This window comes from Nanorana parkeri, unplaced genomic scaffold (genome assembly GCF_000935625.1).
Source record: "Nanorana parkeri isolate BGI_ZX_2015 unplaced genomic scaffold, ASM93562v1 scaffold7, whole genome shotgun sequence".
Classification (NCBI taxonomy): domain Eukaryota; kingdom Metazoa; phylum Chordata; class Amphibia; order Anura; family Dicroglossidae; genus Nanorana; species Nanorana parkeri.
Window position 1 is genome coordinate 3,809,959 of NW_017306275.1, and position 20,587 is coordinate 3,830,545.

At 39.5% G+C, this 20,587-nt stretch overlaps 1 protein-coding gene across 9 annotated transcripts in view; it reads left to right on the forward strand.

The window, feature by feature from the left end:
- PTPRM (protein tyrosine phosphatase, receptor type M) overlaps positions 1 to 20,587 on the forward strand; it is a 606,372-nt gene that overhangs the window by 222,762 nt on the left and 363,023 nt on the right. For all 9 annotated transcript variants that reach the window (XM_018553724.1, XM_018553732.1, XM_018553757.1 and 6 more), the window contains exons 4-5: positions 5,124 to 5,202; positions 6,000 to 6,115. In XM_018553724.1, the coding sequence (XP_018409226.1) occupies positions 5,124 to 5,202; positions 6,000 to 6,115 (195 nt within the window). The remainder of the gene's footprint in view (positions 1 to 5,123; positions 5,203 to 5,999; positions 6,116 to 20,587) is intronic.

Consider the following 20,587-nt stretch of genomic DNA (forward strand, 5'->3'; position numbering starts at 1 on the left):
ATGTAACTGAAATAAACAGTTAGATCTGAGCGGGCGTCTTTAGACGTCCTCTCAGCCACGCCCACTTGTGCGCGACCGTGCGGCGCGTGCGAGCGGGAAATACCGACAATTTAAAAACAGGCAGCGATGCTTGATAACATACAAGCGATCTGCCAGCTATAGAGCCGGCGGATTGTTTGTATGAACTGCCAACCCGTGTCCCACACCTCCCTCCGCAGCCCCCTCTCCCGTTGTCACGATGATCCCGGGCTCCGCTGTGCCCGGTGCGAGCCCGGGACCAGCATAGTGCCTCTCTGACAGGGGATCAGAGGGAGATCTCCCAATCGCACGCGATCTCCCTCCGGTCCCCTCTCCTCTGTAAGAATGCGGAAGTGATGTATTTTACATCACTTCCGCATTCTTGTGCCACTCTCCAGCTTCAGAAGCTGGAGAGAAGCTGATGAAGCAGATCTCTGCTTCATCAGCTTCTTCGGGGGTCCTAGGTGACATTATGGGTGGGGACATAGGTCCCCACCCATACATACACGCATGCAAACATGCATCGGGTCCGCATACCTGCGTAAACGACGATTGCACCCATTACGCTGCACATGTTACATATCGCCGCGAACGTTGCAGTGAGAGCAATAATTTTTGGGCCATTAATCACTGATAACACGACATTGATGAGCGGTAAAAGCTTTTAAAGCGTCACGTATAGTCAATTTTGGGTATGGTAGTTTTTTGCGATTTCGTGGGTACGCACAATTTTTAAGCTTGACATATTTGGTGTCAATTTACCCGGTGTCACCCCATCTTGTATATTTCACCCAAAAAATAGGGTAATAATAAATGTTTCATAACATAATGTAAAAAAAAAACATTTTTTTTTCAAAATGTTCAGTAATTTTCCCAAAATATAGTAAAAAATAAAAGTGGTGATTAAATACCGCCAAAAGAAAGCTCTTTGTGTCCCCAAAAAATGGTATAAAATTAATTTCAGTACAGCGTTGCATGACGGAATAAATGTCAGTCAAAGTACTGCAGCGCTGAATACTGAAAAATGGCCTGGCCAGGAAGGGGGTCTAAACACCTGGTCTTCAAGCGGTTAATAGGGAGATTTACCCTCTCTTTCTCCTGGTGACCATTATCACCGAAAGTGAACTTTTAGTGAAAATCACAAATTTTGTTTTTTTTTAGAACAGCAATAAATTGGAAGTCTTTCAATGGGGACAGTTCTGGTGACCCTGTTGACCACCAGGGATTTTCATCTCCTTGGAGGGGTTTCCTCTCACTTCCCGTTGTGGCTAGGGAAGGGAACTCCAATGGAACACAGATAGCAAAAAAGGCTGGCAGGAGTTATAATGTTCCCTTACTCTATCCAAAACTAAAAAAAAAAAAAAAAAGTTTTGTCTTCAGTTCTACTTTAATTATTCTACAATAGTTGGGTTCTGACAACGCTGTCAGCAAGACCATGGTGTAATGCTGATATATGAGATGCATTTTCCAAAAACAAAGAGATTTCATTAAAATGCTTTTCAGAACCAGGTTTAAAGAGAAAAGTTCAGAATTTGAATATTTGCCAGGGCATATCTCCAAAATCTAACAGCGTCCATAGAAATGGAAAGGGTCCATAGAAATAGAAAAGGACAAATGACAGCCACTAGGTAGCAGGAATCAGGTTTTGGACCGAATGGGGAACCACAGGCGGATGTTTGCTTTTGCCTACTGTCCCTCTGCTTCTTATTGAAGCTTAACGTTTACCTGTTACAAAAACTGCATCGCAGCTTAAAATAGACTTTGCACTTGGATGACAGCCCATGAGAAAAGCAGTACCAGGATCCAGCCAGGCAGAACAATCTATGATGTTGATTTCCGCTATGATAGGAGATCACATGCTAGCTACACCTCACTCCATTGAAGTCCTGTCAGAGAGCAGCGACATTCATACCCACATGGCTGCCGTGTTTTATAACAGGCAGATGGAGCATTAAATATTGCAAGTATTGATAAAATCACCATGCAAACAAGAGTCCTTGAACACTGAGGTGTGTTACATTTGTGCATAACAGTACATTGGCAATACTGTATTAATGTTCCTGGAAAAAAACAATGTCTCTTTAGAGCCTCTCAACACTCTTAATTTCACCCTGGGCTTTCATTAGAGAATACTTGGCAAACACTGATTTTTTTTTTTTAAGAGAAACAGAGCAGAAAGCACTTTTATCTAGTACGCTGGCTTTCTCCTTCTTTGTCACGGAGTTGATCTGCCATCCCCTGTTGTGACAGCTGATTGGTGTCAATGCTTTGCTAGTTAACTAGGACAGCTAAAGATGTGGTGTATGCGCTTTTAATCGAAGGCCACTTGTAATTTGTTCACCTCTTTAGCAGAGTTATTTATCCGTGTATATCTTAAACTGTGACGTTTATTTGTCTCAAATACTATACAGTTTGAATATTTTTAATTTCTTTAAAAGATAACTAAAGACAAACCTTCTTTTTGGGCTTTTGTCCTCTTTTGGGACAAAGGAGTGCATTTACTAATGTCCTCCTGGGGCCCAACATCAGCATTTGGCAGGCTACTGCTGACAGAGCAGAGCTGAGCTGAAGTTGGGGAAGATGCCAACAATATTGTCAGCATCCACCCTGCTGCCTGATTGACAGCTGGCTCTGCCTCTCTACAGCCAGAGCCAGCTGTGCCCGCCCCCTCCCCTGTCTGTCTCTCCAATGAGCTAACAGAGAAGGGTGCTGCAGGGAGAAGACTGTAAGCTGAGTGATCAGCGGTCAGTGATTGCTAATTCTCGATCTATAGAACCAGCATGTGATACCGGCAGTGTCATATGCCAGCTCTAAGTATTGGGAAGAGTATATTCTACTTTCCCAATACTTCTCGTTTAGGCATACATCAAATGCAAACAACCCTTTCCAAAAGGGCAAAGGGCTTCCAGGGCATGCATGATGCAGCAATGTAGTTGCAGACCACAGCTGCCATCAAGGGACAAGATTCGAGTTCAGGTTGGACCTGGCTTTGAGGTGAACTCAGTCTGTTCTCCGACCTGCCAAACTGTTGAAGCCAGTTCACCCACTAAAATTCCTGACACTGCTGTAATGCAGACATCATGCCAGAGATTCCATAACCTAATATAGTCAATGATGGAGCTGTGGTAATGTAAACACAGCGCTGGGAATCCCAGGTGATGTTATTGCCCAATTATGGTCATGACAATATTTGGTCAATGACATAACCTGATATCCCTGGCGCTGTGTTTACATTACTGAATTGCCCCATAGCATGTAGACTTTCCAGTAGTTGACCTCTTTATGTGATTACAAGCATTTCTTACAGAAGGCATCTTAGTGTTCCATAAGATAGCCTTTACTGGTTCACATGAACTCAGGCAACATTCTACCTGCATAGCAAACACTTTCTTGGCAGAATGGCCCACCGGGGGATGTAGCCTACATACTGTATGTGGCCCAAACATTGCATGCAGCATTTTTGGTCACACAAGGCTAAACTACAACCAGTTTACTACTGTGCAGTCCAGTACACACTCTCTTTCAGCTAGAGGGCACTTGGAAGGAGTGCTCACTAATTAACCCCAATCAACATCCATGTCTACAAGCTTAGTCATAATACAAGTTGTATTGCAAATACCACTAATAGTAATCTCAAGCCTAGGTCATACAATGTGTCTGTCACTCTATCCTCATATTTATTACCATTATGCCAGCAAAAACATCCAAATTATGAACTGATGATTTTGTTAACAGCTCTGGAAAAATTAAGTTGATTGCTCTAGCATGCTATAAGCGTGAACAAATCCTCTTTCTGTTATTGACGAGCTACCATTTAGTTGCACTCTCAAATAGTTAACTGCGGTTTATGAAGACAGATGGGTGACATGGCCATTATAGACACTTCAATTATCAACACAACACCATTTATTGATCAGAAACAATCTACAATAGCACGTCATTGCTTGCATGGAGGTTACCCATGTTAATCCTGCAAAGTTTGGAATAGAGTAGAACAAGCAGATTACATCTGTTTCAGTGTTGTGCCAATGTGGTGTTCAACATTTGGATGTGATGATTCTGATCTAATTAGGGAAGTCCCTTACTTATAATCAGTGTAATCATTTCTGCTGCATTTAAAACAAACATAAGCAACAATTATGCCCAAACAGGTGCTGTGCATGCAACAAAGCCAAGGAAACTGATAGTCACGTTACACATCATCAATCTGTATGATGATTTAGCGTCATCTATATAATTTACATAATGTAATTAAGGTGACACTAAACTTAGGAGTTACATCTTAAAAACACATTCATGTACCTTAACTATTAACAGAAATGTATCTTCACTCAGCCGTAGATCCTCAAATCATCTCTGAATTCATGCTAACACTGTCCTTTCTTCTGGAGGGTGGCTACTTTTGTTCCCAATGGTCCCTGTGTGCGTTGTAAAGTAGACACCGCTCCAAGCTCACTCCTGTGATAGGCTACAATTGTTTAGTTTACTAATTTGTATTGAAATTGTAGTACATCACGGGAGTGAGCTTGGAGCGGTGACTACTTTACAACACACACAGGGACCATAGGGAACAAAAGTAGCCACCCTCCAGAAGGAAGGACAGTGTCAGCATGAATTTAGACATGACTTGAGGATCGACAGCCGAGTGATACACAAATAAGTTACATTTTTATTAGTAGTTGGGGTATTTGAATGCATTTTTAAGATTTAACGCTTTAAGATTTAAGTTTGTTGTCACCTTAATATATTTCAGAGAATGCCATCATTCATAACATTGTACTTTGGCCTGTGGAAAAATCTCAGGTATGCCTGCTCAACATCGATGCTCCACTTAACATGGACATATACCAGATTACAAACAGTGCTATATTCTATAAATGTATAATACAATAACAAATAATTAAAGCTGAACTCCAGGCAAAATTGAACTAGATAATGTATTTCAGTTCTATTAATGTAATTTGGAAATTCTGAACTTTTACTACTGATTGTAAATAGTGCGATAGCATACATGTAAAAAGGATTTTTGTGACGTTATGTCTTGTATTTTCAGTGCATATTTTGAAAATATTATATTGTGACGTATCTGATCTTTTTATTTTTAGGTTTATTTTGAAGATATTACCTCAGATCAACACGGATACATTGCAATAGATGAAGTGAAAGTTCTAGGACACCCCTGCAGTAAGTCTTGTTTTCCTTTATTTCTCTAGTCAGCATTTATTAAATCAGAGGTTCTCAAGTTCTGCTCTAGAAGTTATTTAACTTTAATTCCCCACCACCTTACCCTTACACATTTTATAACCTTGTAAAACAGCCCCTCTCACCTCCGTTATCTCACCCACATGTAAAGCAACATATCTGCCTTCTCAAACATAGTTGAACTCCCTCGACATCATCTAATTCCCACTTGAAGCAAATCTGTCTCTGAAAACCATTCTCCATACTATGGGCCCATTGAAACCCTTAGCTAAACCCTCAGTTAAACAGAATGTGGGTTCTGAATCCGTATATATTCACCAACAATCAAAGATCAAAATAATAAAGACTTTATTTCTAAAGTCACCCTAAAGTAAGACAGACAGGGATGGTAACAGTTTGATCACCCCAGGCTGCTGGGAAGAGGTTGTGGTCACAGCTTACAAACCCCAAAGATATTAGCAAAGCCTGCAGTACTGAGACTTGTTACATTGATTGCAGACAACACCATCTGGGCAATCAGTCCTAGGTTTTAAGCTGAATAATGGAGAAGGATACTTTATTGGGCCTTACTTGTCCCTGAACCCACTTGTGACTATACAGGATGCTATAGAGATTATTCTGCTTCCTAGCAGAAATAGTGGTGACAACAAAATTATAATGTAATTTATTAGACACATCGGTTTTATTGGTTATTTCACCTCACACATAATGGTCATGGTATACATTTGTATGTGGTGAACTTTAAAAAATGATTGTGCTTTCCAATTGTATTTTTTCAGGTAAAACACCACATTTTGTACGGGTTAAAATAGAGGATGTTAATGCTGGTCAGTTTGCCACCTTCACATGTATGGCAAATGGAAAAACAGCAGCAAATGACAGACTTTGGTTACAGGTAAATACTTTACTATTTGTCTTATGTAAGTTTTGAATAAAGTCTTTATTACACAGATAACAAGGTATGCAGATAATACTATCATTACAAATTATGAGGCTTTATTCTTTTCTTTTTTGCTTTGGTTCATTGTGTAGGTTATTTAAGGTATAGAATATATTATGTATGTTGCAAAAAAGAAGCTCTAAAATCCTTTGAACTTATAATCACTCCCTGGACAATTTGGCAGATGGTACAGATAAAACTGTCAATAATTAACCTAAAACCAAAGCACCGCCAGCTCTATTGATTTCAACTGAATTGACTTTTTTATCCTGGTTTATCTGGTCCAGATATGTAAAATGAACAGCCTGTGATCCTATTGTCTATGTTTGATCAAACACTGTGCTTTTCAGTGAGCATCAAATATCTGAAATCTTGTATTGTATTTGTCAATAGAATCTTGGCAACAAACTAGTGACTAAGTGCATCTCAAGGATGCTTTGCTTCCTGAACTTAACATTCCAATTTAAGGAACAGAAGCTCTAAGGTGGTTAAACCATTTCTTTCTTTCTAAGTCTAAACTGAAGGAGGTTGGCAAAAGAAGTGTAGATTTAATAGTTTTGACCGTGGCTGTCTAAATTTTGCTATGTGCTAAGTTTTAGTGGACCAACCTTTCTTCATCCCCTATGAACTAATGTTTTTTTTATGATTGCAAACACTCATTGAAGTGTCCCCATACCCATTGCCAGACTTACCAAATTAGGATTTTCACCAGCCCTGTTAAATTCCCATTTGACTTCAAACAATTCCAATAGGTTGGCTTTACTTTGCATATGGATAGCTTGGAATTGTATCATATTTACGTAAAAACAGCAAATCACAAATAAACCTTCTGTGACTCAATTCATAATTTTGCAACACATCTGTCAAAAAATATTTTAAAAATGAATAAGCGAAAAAAAGGAATTCAAATTTACAATAACAACTGTTTTCATAAACTAACAGGATCCCAGAAATATTATTTTAAATGTGTATCATATTTACGTAAAAACAGCAAATCACAAATAAACCTTCTGTGACTCAATAGCATAATTTTGCAACACATCTGTCAAAAAATATTTTAAAAATGAATAAGCGAAAAAAAGGAATTCAAATTTACAATAACAACTGTTTTCATAAACTAACAGGATCCCAGAAATATTATTTTAAATGTGTATCATATTTACGTAAAAACAGCAAATCACAAATAAACCTTCTGTGACTCAATAGCATAATTTTGCAACACATCTGTCAAAAAATATTTTAAAAATGAATAAGCGAAAAAAAGGAATTCAAATTTACAATAACAACTGTTTTCATAAACTAACAGGATCCCAGAAATATTATTTTAAATGTGGCACTCATGTTTGATCAAAAGAGAGGTGTGCTTAAGGGCTGAACAGATGGAGTCATCTAACTCTGACCATGCCAACATATTAATAAGCAATATTGGGAGGTAGGAAGAAACACTATGGGGTCTATTCACGAAGCTGCCGAAGGATCTGGCCGTAGCTTTGGCCGATCCTTCGGCTAGCTTCGGCCTACTGAACCGAAGGGGTGCTGTAATACAGCGGGGTCAGCGCATGCTGAAGTCACCAACTGTCTGCAGAATCAATAGCTACAGACCTCCAAACTTCGTGTAGCCTTCAGATTGGCACAACAAGAGTGCGTAGAGAGCTTCATGGAATGGGTTTCCATTACCGGGCAGCTGCATCCAAGCCTTACATACCCAAGTGCAATGCAAAGCGTCGGATGCAGTGGTGTAAAGCACACTGCCACTGGACTCTAGAGAAGTGGAGACGTGTTCCTTGTAATGAAGAATCACACTTCTCTGTCTGGCAATCCGATGGACGTGTCTGGGTTTGGCGGTTGCCAGTGGAACGGTACTTGCCTGAATGCATTGTGCCAAGTGCAAAGTTTGGTGGAGGGCGGATTATGGTTTGGGGTTGTTTTTCAGGGGTTGGGCTTGGCCCCTTACTTCCAGTGAAGGGAACTCTTAAGGCATCAGCATACCAAGACATTTTGGACAATTTCTTGATTCTTTGTGGGAACAGTTTGGGGATGGCCCCTTCCTGTTCCAACATGACTGCGCACCAGAGCCCAAAGCAAGGTCCATAAAGACATGAATGAGCGAGTTTGGGGTGGAGGAACTTGACTGGCCTGCACAGAGTCCTGACCTCAACCCGATAGAACACCTTTGGGATGAATTAGAGCGGAGACTGCGAGCCAGGCCTTCTCTTCCATCATCAGTACCTGACCTCACAAATGCGCTTCTGGAAGAATGGTCAAACATTCCCATAGACACACTTTTAAACCTTGTGGACAGCCTTCCCAGAAAAGTTGAAGCTGTTATAGCCGCAAAGGGTGGGCCAACTCAATATTGAAACCTACGGACTAAGACTGGGATGCCATTAAAGTTCATGTGCGGCAGGCGTCCCAATACTTTTGGTAATATAGTGTATGATGAGATATGAAGAGTGATCTGATTGGTTGATTCATATCCAATCCATATTGATACCAGTAATAGTTAATAATCTATTAATTAGATCATTAGTTAGATTCTAATATAACAACATTGTTTTCTAATTATCCAGAGAGCCAGTCCCTTAACCCTAATCATTTGGTTTTAATTTCTCCAAGGGCAATGCCAAAAACTGTGATGAATATTTACATTTATTATAGTTGCAGTAATATTTCATAAAGGACAGTTCTGCACCTTTAAGAGCTCATAGGGTTAGCAAAGTTCATGATAAGTTAATAGCAAAAGCTAAAACCTTCCTCTACATTGTAACCTCCTAATCTATTCTCCCTGCCATCCTGGTTAGAGGGAGGAAGAAAGAACTGTCACATGTGAAGTACACACATGGAAGTGGAAGACCATTAAAATTAGTTTATTGTTAGAGTGTAAGTTTTTCACTGAATTAATGGTAAATGTTTCAATATCAAAAATATAGACAGTGTTACACCTCTATAATCCTTTTTTTAGGCTACTGTGCTTCCTATTACCACACGTCCTTATCTTTTTCTGCTGGCATCCTGGAATTCTACCTTTACTGGCCAGTTATATATTGCGTGGTAAACGTAATTTGTTTGGCCTAATAACAGCAGATGCCATGTTAATATACTGTAATGCTTATTAAACAAGTGCCAATTTGCTATATATAATGTTACTGAGATGCCATGATGTCATATTTTGCCATGTGGCATGTTTCACGGGTACCATGTTGCCTTATACCATTTATATGTGCGCTCAATAAAAGCATGGTATCCATTGAGAAATTAAATGTCTGTGTGCTGCATTAGAGAAGAGCTCTCTGTGCCCCCTCTACCTGTTGGAGATGTGGCAGTGTTTGAGTGTCAAAAGCAGAAGCACGTCACAAGTGTGACCAAAACACCTGTCATACCTAATTAGAAATCTAAAATGTAGTGCATACCTAAAAACAAAAGTATGCAACATATTAATCAATGTATGTATACAAATGTAATGTTAGATGATAGTTTCAGATAGGTAAATCCTCATTTGCATGTGTTCTTTGCCAAATATAAACAAGCATATTGCTAAGAACAGACATTACCCATACGAACGGCAATGTAAATTCAGGGCTCTCATTAGCTGATACACTAAAAAATAAACATACCTCCAAATAAATGTGACAACGGCACTAATGAAAGGATGTTTATGATTAACAGATGTATCCCATCTGCTTGGATTTTCTTTGTCACATCTGCTGACAGCACACGCCAGCACCAAAATGGGCATAATATTTCTTTTGTATTGACTTACTAAACAAGAAAAAATAATTATAATACATATGTTGATAGAAGTGTTTATATCTCACTTGTAGTATGCAGTTATGCTGCGGGCAAAGAAAAAGCCTGGGTATTAGCAGAGGCTTGTCACCATGGAAATTTGACTGCGGCGTTCTGTTTGCGGAAGATCAGACATCGTCATTTACAAGCCAAAAAGTAATTAACGAAAGTTGAGGGAGATTACGCTGCAGTTTACTTTGTCCCCTATGAAACTTGTTTTTTACATTCTCTGCATCCTAAGCAAAGTCATTCTTTCTGTCAACTTTTATTTCAGGAAATAAAAATCACAACAAAAATTGTGCCGCTTTTTTTCTTTGGGTGACCATCATGCATAAAATATTCAAAATGTTTTATACACTGGTGGCACACAATGAGATTTGACTTTCAGCAGTGTTATAACAGGGGATAGACAGAGGAAGTAAATTACGCCAGGCTCATGGTCCCTGGAGGTGGAGTTGCATTCATAATTTATTGCCTTTCTTGCATCACTTAAAGCATTATTATTAATATAATTATTATTATTAAAAAGCAACATTGTGGGACTTTTTTTATAGTGGTGAATATGACATTTGCACAGGTGAAAAGTTCCCTATAATTTAAAGGATTATGGGGAGAGTGAAATGCACTCATTCCCATAGTTAGAGCCGATGTGTGACACTGCAACTGTCACACTTCATCTCTATTGATCGAGAACTTAGCAATCACATACCGCTGATCACTTATTTTATGATCTCCCTGCAGAGAGCAGTGACTGTCAGGGTTTCTTACCCTTCCTTGTTCAGTACTTGCAGCATGGGTGTAGTGTTTCTGACACTGCTTTTCCCCTTGGTGCCCTCTTATCTCCAAACCCGCAAACATCATCACTGTGCTGCTAGTAGCAAGGCTCCTGGCAAATTCTGTCTCAGAATGATGATGCAAGCACCAGTTCACTATTTAACCTTCACCTTGTCCATTCAGTCACTGTCCCTGCATTTGTTCTGATGTACCAAGTGCTCTCCAGTTCCTGTTCTCCGTGTATGACCCTGGTTCTGGCTGACTGATCTTCTGGTTCCTGACTCCGGCTAATGTCCATGTTCATCCTGCTTTCCGTGCTCCCTGACCTGGTTTTGGCATCTGACCCCTGGCTTGGCACTGACGACGTTCTAGACTTTCTTTATTGAGTTTTGCCATTTATGTTTATTGTTGTTTTCAATAAACTCCTTTTTATTTTTAAACCTGCACTTTAGGTTTCAGTCTGGTTTCTTGGTTCCCTAACACAGTCATCACTCCCAAAGGGATCCCCCCCCCTCCCCTCTCTGTTCCTCCAGCGCTCGCTGGAGGGACAGAGGGGGTAGAGGGCAAGCACAGCTGGCTCTGCCTCTTGAGAGACGGGAGAGGGGGTGTGATCGAGCGCTCCCCCCCTCCCTGCGCCCTACCAGGCCACACCCCCTAGGCATTGGGAGGGTGTCCCCATGCCGATGGGGACAAGGGCCTCCTCCCCCACAACTCTGACCCGGTGGTTGTGGGGGTCTGCTGGCAGGGGGTCTTTAATTAAGGGGGCACCCAGATGCCACCCCCTCTACTTGTGAATGAGTAAGGGGTACTTGTACCCCTACTCATTCACTAAAGGGTTACAATTCTATGTGAATAAACAAGCCACACTTTTAGAAAAAATCCTTTAATTGAAAAAAAAAAAATTCCATTTTTTACTATCCCTTTAATTTAAAAAAAAATTTCTCCATCGATGTAATCAAGCATCAATCACGATGCACAACACCCGCCCAACCGCCGAAATAAAAAAGTCCCGCTGCACGACGACCACCCGAACCCTACGAAAACTCGTCGCAAAATGACATCTCCTGCCTGAAAGTAAACAGATGGGCGGAGTGAGCCGTGACGTAATGGGGCTCGCTCCGCCGATTTGACATTGTCAGCTGTCAAATAGTATACCACATAGCATTCGGGAGCTCCCAGATGCTATTCGTGAGCTCCCAAATGCCATTCGGGTCTGTGAGCCGAGGGGTTATATGAAAAGTATTAAAGCTAGTTTAAGTACCCTAGTAAGTACCCTAGTAAGTACCCTGGTAAACCTAGATTAGTTAATACTCTTTAAAGTCACCAAGCTTCTGCAGGCAAGAGAGACACTCCTGCATTTAGCCATTTATTAGATAGGAACCGATGGGGCTGTTCACTTAGCAAAGTGGATATTCACTTTGTAAAAAGTTTGTTCACCTAGCTTAGTAAGCTAAGTGATCCCACTCTTTACAAATAAATTGGTAAAACTGTGTTCACTTTAAATACCAAGTTCAAGAAAAATTACAAAAAAACAATTCAAATGATTGGATAATTAAAGTGAACAAGTCTCCACCTCATTTATTAAGCTGGGTGAACTCTACCTTTGGAAAGTGACAATACACTTAAAACAGAACTCAGGGCAAATCAAATCTTAACCCTTGCAGTAGGGCTACCCCCACACTGCAAGGGTTTTGTGTAGGGAGCTAAAATAACTGCACTGCTCCCGCCAGCCTGTCTCCTCAACATTGTATAGAACGTTATGCCTTACAGGACCTTAGACCACTGGAGTGAAGGGAGAGAAAGGCTAAAGGGACTGGTCTAAGAGCAAGCCAGAATTGTGGTTTGAGTGAGTATAACTTTGTTATTTTAGCTCGCTAGACAAAAGGACCACTTAACCCTTGCAGTGCTGGGGGGTAGCCCCACTGCAAGAGTTAAGATTTGATTTGCTTGGAGTTCTGCTTTAACAAAGTGAACTTGCCTTTTCCTTTAGTAAATTAACCCCCATGCCTCCTTAGATTACTGTCAAACAAGCCTGTGACAAATAAATCTAGAGACTTCCCATATTTGCTTTATCGATGTGCAGAAAGTCTCTATTGATTTTTAGTGCACAATATTTGCTACCGTATGTCAGTAGGACCAATGCCAACTGCCTATAATCACAAGGGTTAAAGCATTCATGCTGTGTAATCGATCATGTAGCTTTAAAGCATTGCATTATCTGAAATTGGGTAGGCTGTACTGGAATTAGATTATTTTCATGCAAATCAGACTTATAGCTACTTTTGTGCAGTCTGCACAAAAGTCCTAAAATCTGAACACGTGAGTAGGAATTTGTTAGGAAAAAAAAGTATTATGCAGTTTCAGCAATACTGGTCACAATAATCGTCATAATTTAAAGAAACACCAAAAGCAGCATTTTCAATAATTGTATAAGTCTTTGGGCACTCTAGCACTCATCTGCTTTGTGACCGCTGGTTTATATAAAGTCTGGGTCAATTGTCTTATTACCGTCCATCTGTATAGATTAAAGAACCATTCACTTCTCTATTACTCTGCATTATCTTACTTTGAGGAATGCTGTTTCTTAAATTATTACCTAGTTGATGCCAGTGAAATGTTTAATGATGTCATCTGTTCTCAGAAGTAATTTGGTTGAATACATTTGTATAATTTGAATTGCACTATAATTTAATATCTTGGCCAAATGCTTCCTCAGAGTTTAGCTTTGCATTTTGGAAATTGCAAATATTAAAACCTCCAAATTCCCTAGTTGCTGACATATAAGTAAAAGCTGGTTATCAATTGTAACCTGGGGATTTACTTTGAGGATTATAGTCATTTTGATGATGAAATATGGCAAATGCTTAAGTCATAAACTTAATAATGTAAGTGGTTTAGAAGACAGGATTTCATCTCATGAGAATAGAATCAGAGAGCGGAGAGCTGAAATGTGTGTGTGTAGTGTGTGTGCATATAGGGGGTATGTCTGTGCACACTTTCTGAGATGGGAAAGAGGGACACCTATTGAAAAAAGTATATAGTCAAAAGACACACCCATCCACACCCCCATTACATGGACTGTGAAGAATAATACACAAAAAATTACTGATTAACTGCAAATAGTACTTTTTTACTGCTACTTTTCCTTTTATGCTTTTTTTATGCAAATGAGTTAAAATTTGGATAAAAGGTTTAGTGCTGTAAACATTTTTTGTTGGTTTCATATTATTTCATATTGGGTTATTCACAAAGCTAGCCGAAGGATCAGCTGTAGCTCCGGCTGATCCTTCGGCTAGCTTCAGCCGCCTGTGCCCTTTGCCCTTTAGTTCAGTAGAACCGAAGGGCTGCTGTACGGGCCATTCCCTATAGCCCGTACAGCTCCCGAAGTTGGCCGAGTAGCTCGGTCGAGCCGAAGGCATATGCTTCGGCTCGACTGAGCCGAGGTGAAAGCCGAAGCTGGCTGAACGCTGGGACCATGGAGAACAAAAGCAGTTACCCTCCAGAAGGAAGAACAGTGTCAGCACCAATTTAAAGATTTATCAAAACTGGAGCAGACAAAATCTGGAGTAGCTGTGCACGGCAGCCAATCAGCTTCTTTCATTTTTAAATCTTAAATGAACAAACTAAAGAGAGAAGCTGATTGGTTGTCATGGGCAACTGCTCCAGATTTTGTCTGCTCCAGTTTTAATAAATTCCCCCCAGTATTGTTCATAATTAAGGTACTTGAATGCATTTTTTCAGATTTAACTCCTGAGTTTAGTGCCACTTTAAACAGTATTGGAGTTTTTCCATATATTATTTCTCACTGGTTATATAGAGTTATAGATTTGGGTTCATGTGGCCTGTTTTCCCTATTATTCACCAAATCTAGCATTGCTTGCAGTCTTTGTTGTCCTGGTTATAATTGCCTGATGTTTCTAACTTGCTCTGTGCTCTGTAAAATCCAAGTGGAATAGTAAATTGTCGCGGCTCAAGTTTTACTTTATTTGTCTCTAAATCACATAATACAAAATACTTGTTACTATTGGCAACTGGGATTTTGCCTTTTAGTGCTTTGAGTTATTAGACTCAGTATAATTTTTTTTTTACTACTTAGAAAAATAAAGTGAAATTAGTCCCATGAATAAATATTATATATTTAAAAAAACAGCAGCTCTAGCTGGAGTTATATTTTTAGTTTTCTCTGTAAAGTGTTCCACTTAGGTGGTTACAATTCATTTACATTACAATATTCTCATTAGTTTTACATCCAGAATAAATCAAGACATTGTCCCTGTTACAGTTGGCATGCAGTTTTATTTTATTCATTCTTTTTCTAGCTTCCAGATACTTCCAAATGTCATGTTTTTTTTCTGAACTTAGGCTAGTTATTGCTTGTACATGGAGCTGCCAGGAGTTTTGTTGTAAACCCGGGTATGCATGTATCAAATTTCGTCTGGTTTCTGATGGACTTCTGTCGACATCCTTCCATCTGGCATCTATTGATCATCTGATTTAAGAAAGCGGTTGGAAAATTCTCTTCTGAATGGAGCTAGCAGCCAATCAGCGGCAAACTCTGTTCGGATATTCTGACAGCCATTGGACACTGTCAGAATACAAAGGCAACAACGGGGGGATTTGTTATCTGTTATACTTTGTATGTTAAGCCGGCAGGTTTAATAAAGAAAATATAAGCATGTATACCCAGCTTTAGCTGAACAAGTTTTGCACCCTTAATACCTATCTGGATTACTCCAGAATGCTAAAAATGTATCTGATCTTCATCTATTCCAACAATAAAATTCCAACTGACATGACCATCCATGGTGATGAACAAATCTGGCAGATACATGTGGTTCAGGTTGGTGGTGAATCCCCACATCGCATACATTCACTGTTGCAGACCTTTAAACAATTTCATGTTCCATAACTGCCATTTAGTGTCTATAGGTATCTGTTGGCCTTGAAAGCTGCAGGAGTTATCATTGTCTAAAGGGTTCAAATAAACGTTCTCTGCACTGTTTGATTGTCCAGCTTCATGATTTAATGTTGATAACAGCAAAGTTATGCACTTAGGGGCTAAAAACATGCATGATATATAATACTCTAGAGGGAGTACACCTTGGGAAGACAATGCTGGAGTAGGATCTGAGCGTTTTGGTAGACCATAGATTTCATAACAGCATGTCCTGCCAATCTGAAAGGTCTAGAGTGATCAAGATACTTTCTTGTATAAAAAGATGTGTAGACTCTAGACAAAGAGGCATACTCTTGCCTTGGTACAAAGTATTAGTAAAACCTCATCTAAAATAATTATCAGTAAAAAAAGTTCAGAAACAAAATATTAAAAGTTTACAATGGAAACCATAACAAAATGGCAACATGTAGTATATTTATGTGAACAGAACAACACAACTAGTGTGTCTCATATGTCATACTGTCTGAAACCAACCACATATGTCCTCAATTTTCAAACCTGAACTGGAAGAATAAAAGATTGAATTGGTTTAGCTGTCGGCTACATAGGGTTCTTCTTTCAGATGTTTTCATAAATGAGACCTGATACTGTTCCCGTTCCCGTGAATCACTTCCAAACATGTTGGTAAGGGTAGGTTCTTAATGTTGCTTAGCAAACAATATGAAACAAAATTGGTTTGGGGTGCACAGATCCAAGATCTCTGGGAGCCAACCCCTAGTGGATTAGTAATGACACAATAGAGATGAGAAAATTAGGGTTTTTGTTGGCTATCAGAGTGACAAATCCAATAGACTTCACGTCATGAATAATTATATATAAAAATGAAAAATGTATTGGTTTATCAAAAACAACGTTATAAATGAACATTTGACAATGTGGTTAGAATAAAAAGATTCGCTCTTAGAAGGAACCTCCTAGTAACCCCCTTGGAGTCCCACAAATGAGGTTCAAATAGACAAGATGTATAGCAAGATGAAGATGTATAGATAACATATGGAGTACTTCCGTCAATACATCTCTAGTATACAACAATGAACCCTCTAGTGGAACAAGCAAGGTGGGTAACAATATGGCAATGACAGTAGGAGTCAAGCGATGCTGGTGAGGCTCAACGCGTTGAGGTCCTTACAAACCCCCTTTTTTTTGGGTTTCTCCTCTAGCATCTACAGGCGCCTCTGATGTGCCTACACCATCCTCCACCTTGGGACTACGGGCTGTTCCATCCTATTGGTTGTTGCTTGTGCTAAGCATCTGCTGAGTACGCACTGAGAGGACTACCTCATGCTCCTGACGAATCGCCCTTTGGCACGAAACGCGTTGAGCCTCACCAGCATCGCTTGACTCCTACTGTCATTGCCATATTGTTAGTTACAACAAAAGAATGGGGAAAAAGGGTTTGTGGAGAGATAGATACAACCATTGCTTGTATAAAAATTAGATCAAAATTTATTAGACATACAAAAAATTGTGAATAAATAAGGTAAAATTGGATCTCATAAATTAAACATTCAATAAATATATGCCCATTCGGTAATATGACCCACATTGTTACCCCTCCCCTTATATAACCCCCACCGCTGGATGGAGATTAACTGGATATTGATGAGTACCGGTCATCCATTCAGCGGTGTGGACTTCAAACTGCGCATGTGCCAATCCAGCACATACGCGCCTCTCAAGCCTCACCCGCCGCTACCTGGGCAACCAGGGAAACCATCCCCCGTTATAATCTAGGAGCGGATCAGCTGCCGTCGCGGCGGACAACTCTTGAACAGAAAACCATGTCTAATATACTGTACAATTAATTGCAAAACCAAAACTGTCATATGTGCTCAATGAATTTAACATAGTCCTATTTCCACTGGGCACAATGCAATGTTTTTGGAGGATATTCAATGCTTTAGCAAGGTCAGTTTCATTAACGTTTAAACTATATAACAATTATAAAACATATATCCAATCATTAAAAACTTAAACATCATCTTTCCATAATACATCGTATTGCATGTTTTGCATGATCAATCCCAATTTAGTTCAACATATATGATAATCAGATAATTTGTCACTCTTTTTTGTAGGCTTATACCTTATTTTTTGAAATACATAGTCTTTTCATATTTGACATAGACATGAACATTTTGATTCAACATATATGGTAATTGGAGATTACATCTCATCTTTGCAAACTTGTATATTGTTTTTTATATCCTGTTAGATGATTGGCATTAATGTTCTAATCTTAACTCAAATTGTGTGGCCCTTAAACGTATATATCCAATCGTCGTAGACCAAGCCTAATTATTTAATTGACTTCTAGTAACAATTGATTAAATGTAATGAAACATGCATGGTCCAGGGGCCATTGTATTGGGGCAATCCATCAAAGAATGGGACCCGGTAGGCAAATTACCTCCAGACCCCGAATATGAAGACTCAAAACAAAAACGTGTGGATTGCCTCAAAACTGTCTCAAAACTTGTGGATTGCCATATTGTTACCCACCTTGCTTGTTCCACTAGAGGGTTCATTGTTGTATACTAGAGATGTATTGACGGAAGTACTGCATATGTTATCTATACATCTTGCTTTTGTCTATTTGAACCTCATTCGTGGGACTCCGAGGGGGTTACTAGGAGGTTCCTTCTAAGGGCAAATCTTTTTATTCTAACCACATTGTCCAATGTTCTTTTATAAAGTTGTTTGTGACAAACCAATACATTTTTCATTTTTATATATAATTATTCATGGCGTGAAGTCTATTGGATTTGTCACTCTGATAGCCATTAGCTGTCATTAGCAAACAATATGCTCTGGGGCTATTGTCACTTTCTGTGTGGTTACATAGGAGTCCACCATTTATGTACATGTTCACATTGGAAATTCAGAGCTCTAACTCTTTTCCAGAATTATGCCACATATTGCACTACAGTCTTGTAAACAAGTGTAATGTTTCAGGATATTCTACCATTAACACAGAGGTCAGAGTGCCCCACAATAATGAACATATTTGCCAAACTGTGTTGCAATATACAGTACTGTATGTCGTTAATGTATATCTAAACTCAAGAACAAAACATTTAATAGATTGCAGCCAGGGGCATCCCTAGCTTTTTTGCTGCCTGAGGTGGTGAGGAGTTCCTGGCAACCAATGATGTCACTGGTTGAAAGGGAGCTCGGTGGGACGCCGGCAAGATTGTCCCAGGTTGCTAAGAGCTGGATGGAGAGATGTATATGACTCTTACACATCTCCCCACCCGGCTCTTAACTACCTGGTATGCTGTGGCTGGAAAAGGGGGTGGCAGGCACACTGCAAACTCCAGGCTGCCTCATTATAGGGATGGCCCTGATTGCAGATTGCCATTTCTTAGACCCGATGGCAGCATTAGTTCTTTTTTCAGGCTAAGGGCATTTTCTGCAATTACAAAAACGTACCTTAGGATGTCCTTGTAACGTCCTGCAGGTGAAAATAAAGGGATACATATCACTATAAAATAAAGTGATAAATATCACTATAAAAAGAAACTAAGGCAACCACCACATCTACTACTGACAAGTTTCAATATATTCAATTTCTGTTTCTGAATTTGGATAGACTTTTTGGGAATAATCCAGAGATAATTAATGTCAGTCCTTATTACCTGTAATATTATTTACTGGGTAATACTGAACCTATTATTTTCTTTGGGAGCAAACCATACACTGATTTTTTTTCTAATACCTACACATTTTTCTATAAATAGGAAAGTGCTGCTTATATTGTTATGTAAATAACTGATATATCTTTACTGTTGCTACAGCATAAGGCAGGCATACCTATGTTAATAAGTTCTGCAATTCTATGATAAAAGAAGCGACATCTCAGTTGGCCACTGGACAATGAAACTATGATGGGGAGACGTATTTTTGCAGCTCCAGCTTTTCTCCCCTCTGGTGTCACTGACAGTGCTGAAGCTATCACAACGTTCTTATGATCTAACGCCAATCTAAACTTGTCTGCTCTCGGCAGGTCTGCTGCCTGGTTTAGTTAGATAACTGCTGTATTTTAAATGGCCACATTATACTCATTGCTGTAGTCCAGATAGGGAATTAACAATAAATATAGTTTAAGAAAAAATACTGGTCCTGGAAATGCTTGGATTGTCAAATACAACCAAATATATCATAATAAATGTGTTTCCTGGTGTATGCAGTACACTTGAATAAGCACAATTATTAGCTGTTTCTTCATAATAAATATGTTTGGATGATGTATACAGATGTTACCATGAAAGGACAAAGGAAATAAACTGTGATATGCTGGCAGTTAAGGTGGGTTTAAGGTGATATGAAACCTTAATTTGTTTTTCTTTTTATGAATAAGAGGCCCACACTTGCATAAATCCACTATTCTTCTTCTTTCAACTTTTGTATTTTCTTAGTTTCTAGTTGGTCTCCAAAAGGCTCTCTCCCCCCCCCCAACCTGTTTGTGGGTGTCTCCATCAGCTAGCTGGGTGCTGAGGACACCCCTGTGTGTGCTAGAATCCCAGCTGTGCCATGCCCCTGCTCCCACCATCACTCTCCTCCCAACAGATTGATTGATGGCGGAAGGAGCCAATCACTCCTCTGTCCTCAGTACCCTCCCCCCCAAAACCAGGAAGTTTAGGGAACACCAAGTAACTTCCCAAACCCAGCAGAGGTGACAAGAGACCACAGGTAAATATGGGTGGTACAGGGGAACATAGAAATGTACTGGGCATTCTTTATTCTAATCCAGAGAATGCATTTAGGTAAAAAGTGCCTAGCCTTTAGTACTAATTTAAATAAAAAGGTAGAGTCTATAATATACAAGGATACGATTTGTTGGCCCTGTAACTACACAATGCAGTTGAATACGGAGAGAAGCAAATGTAAAATATATATATATATATATA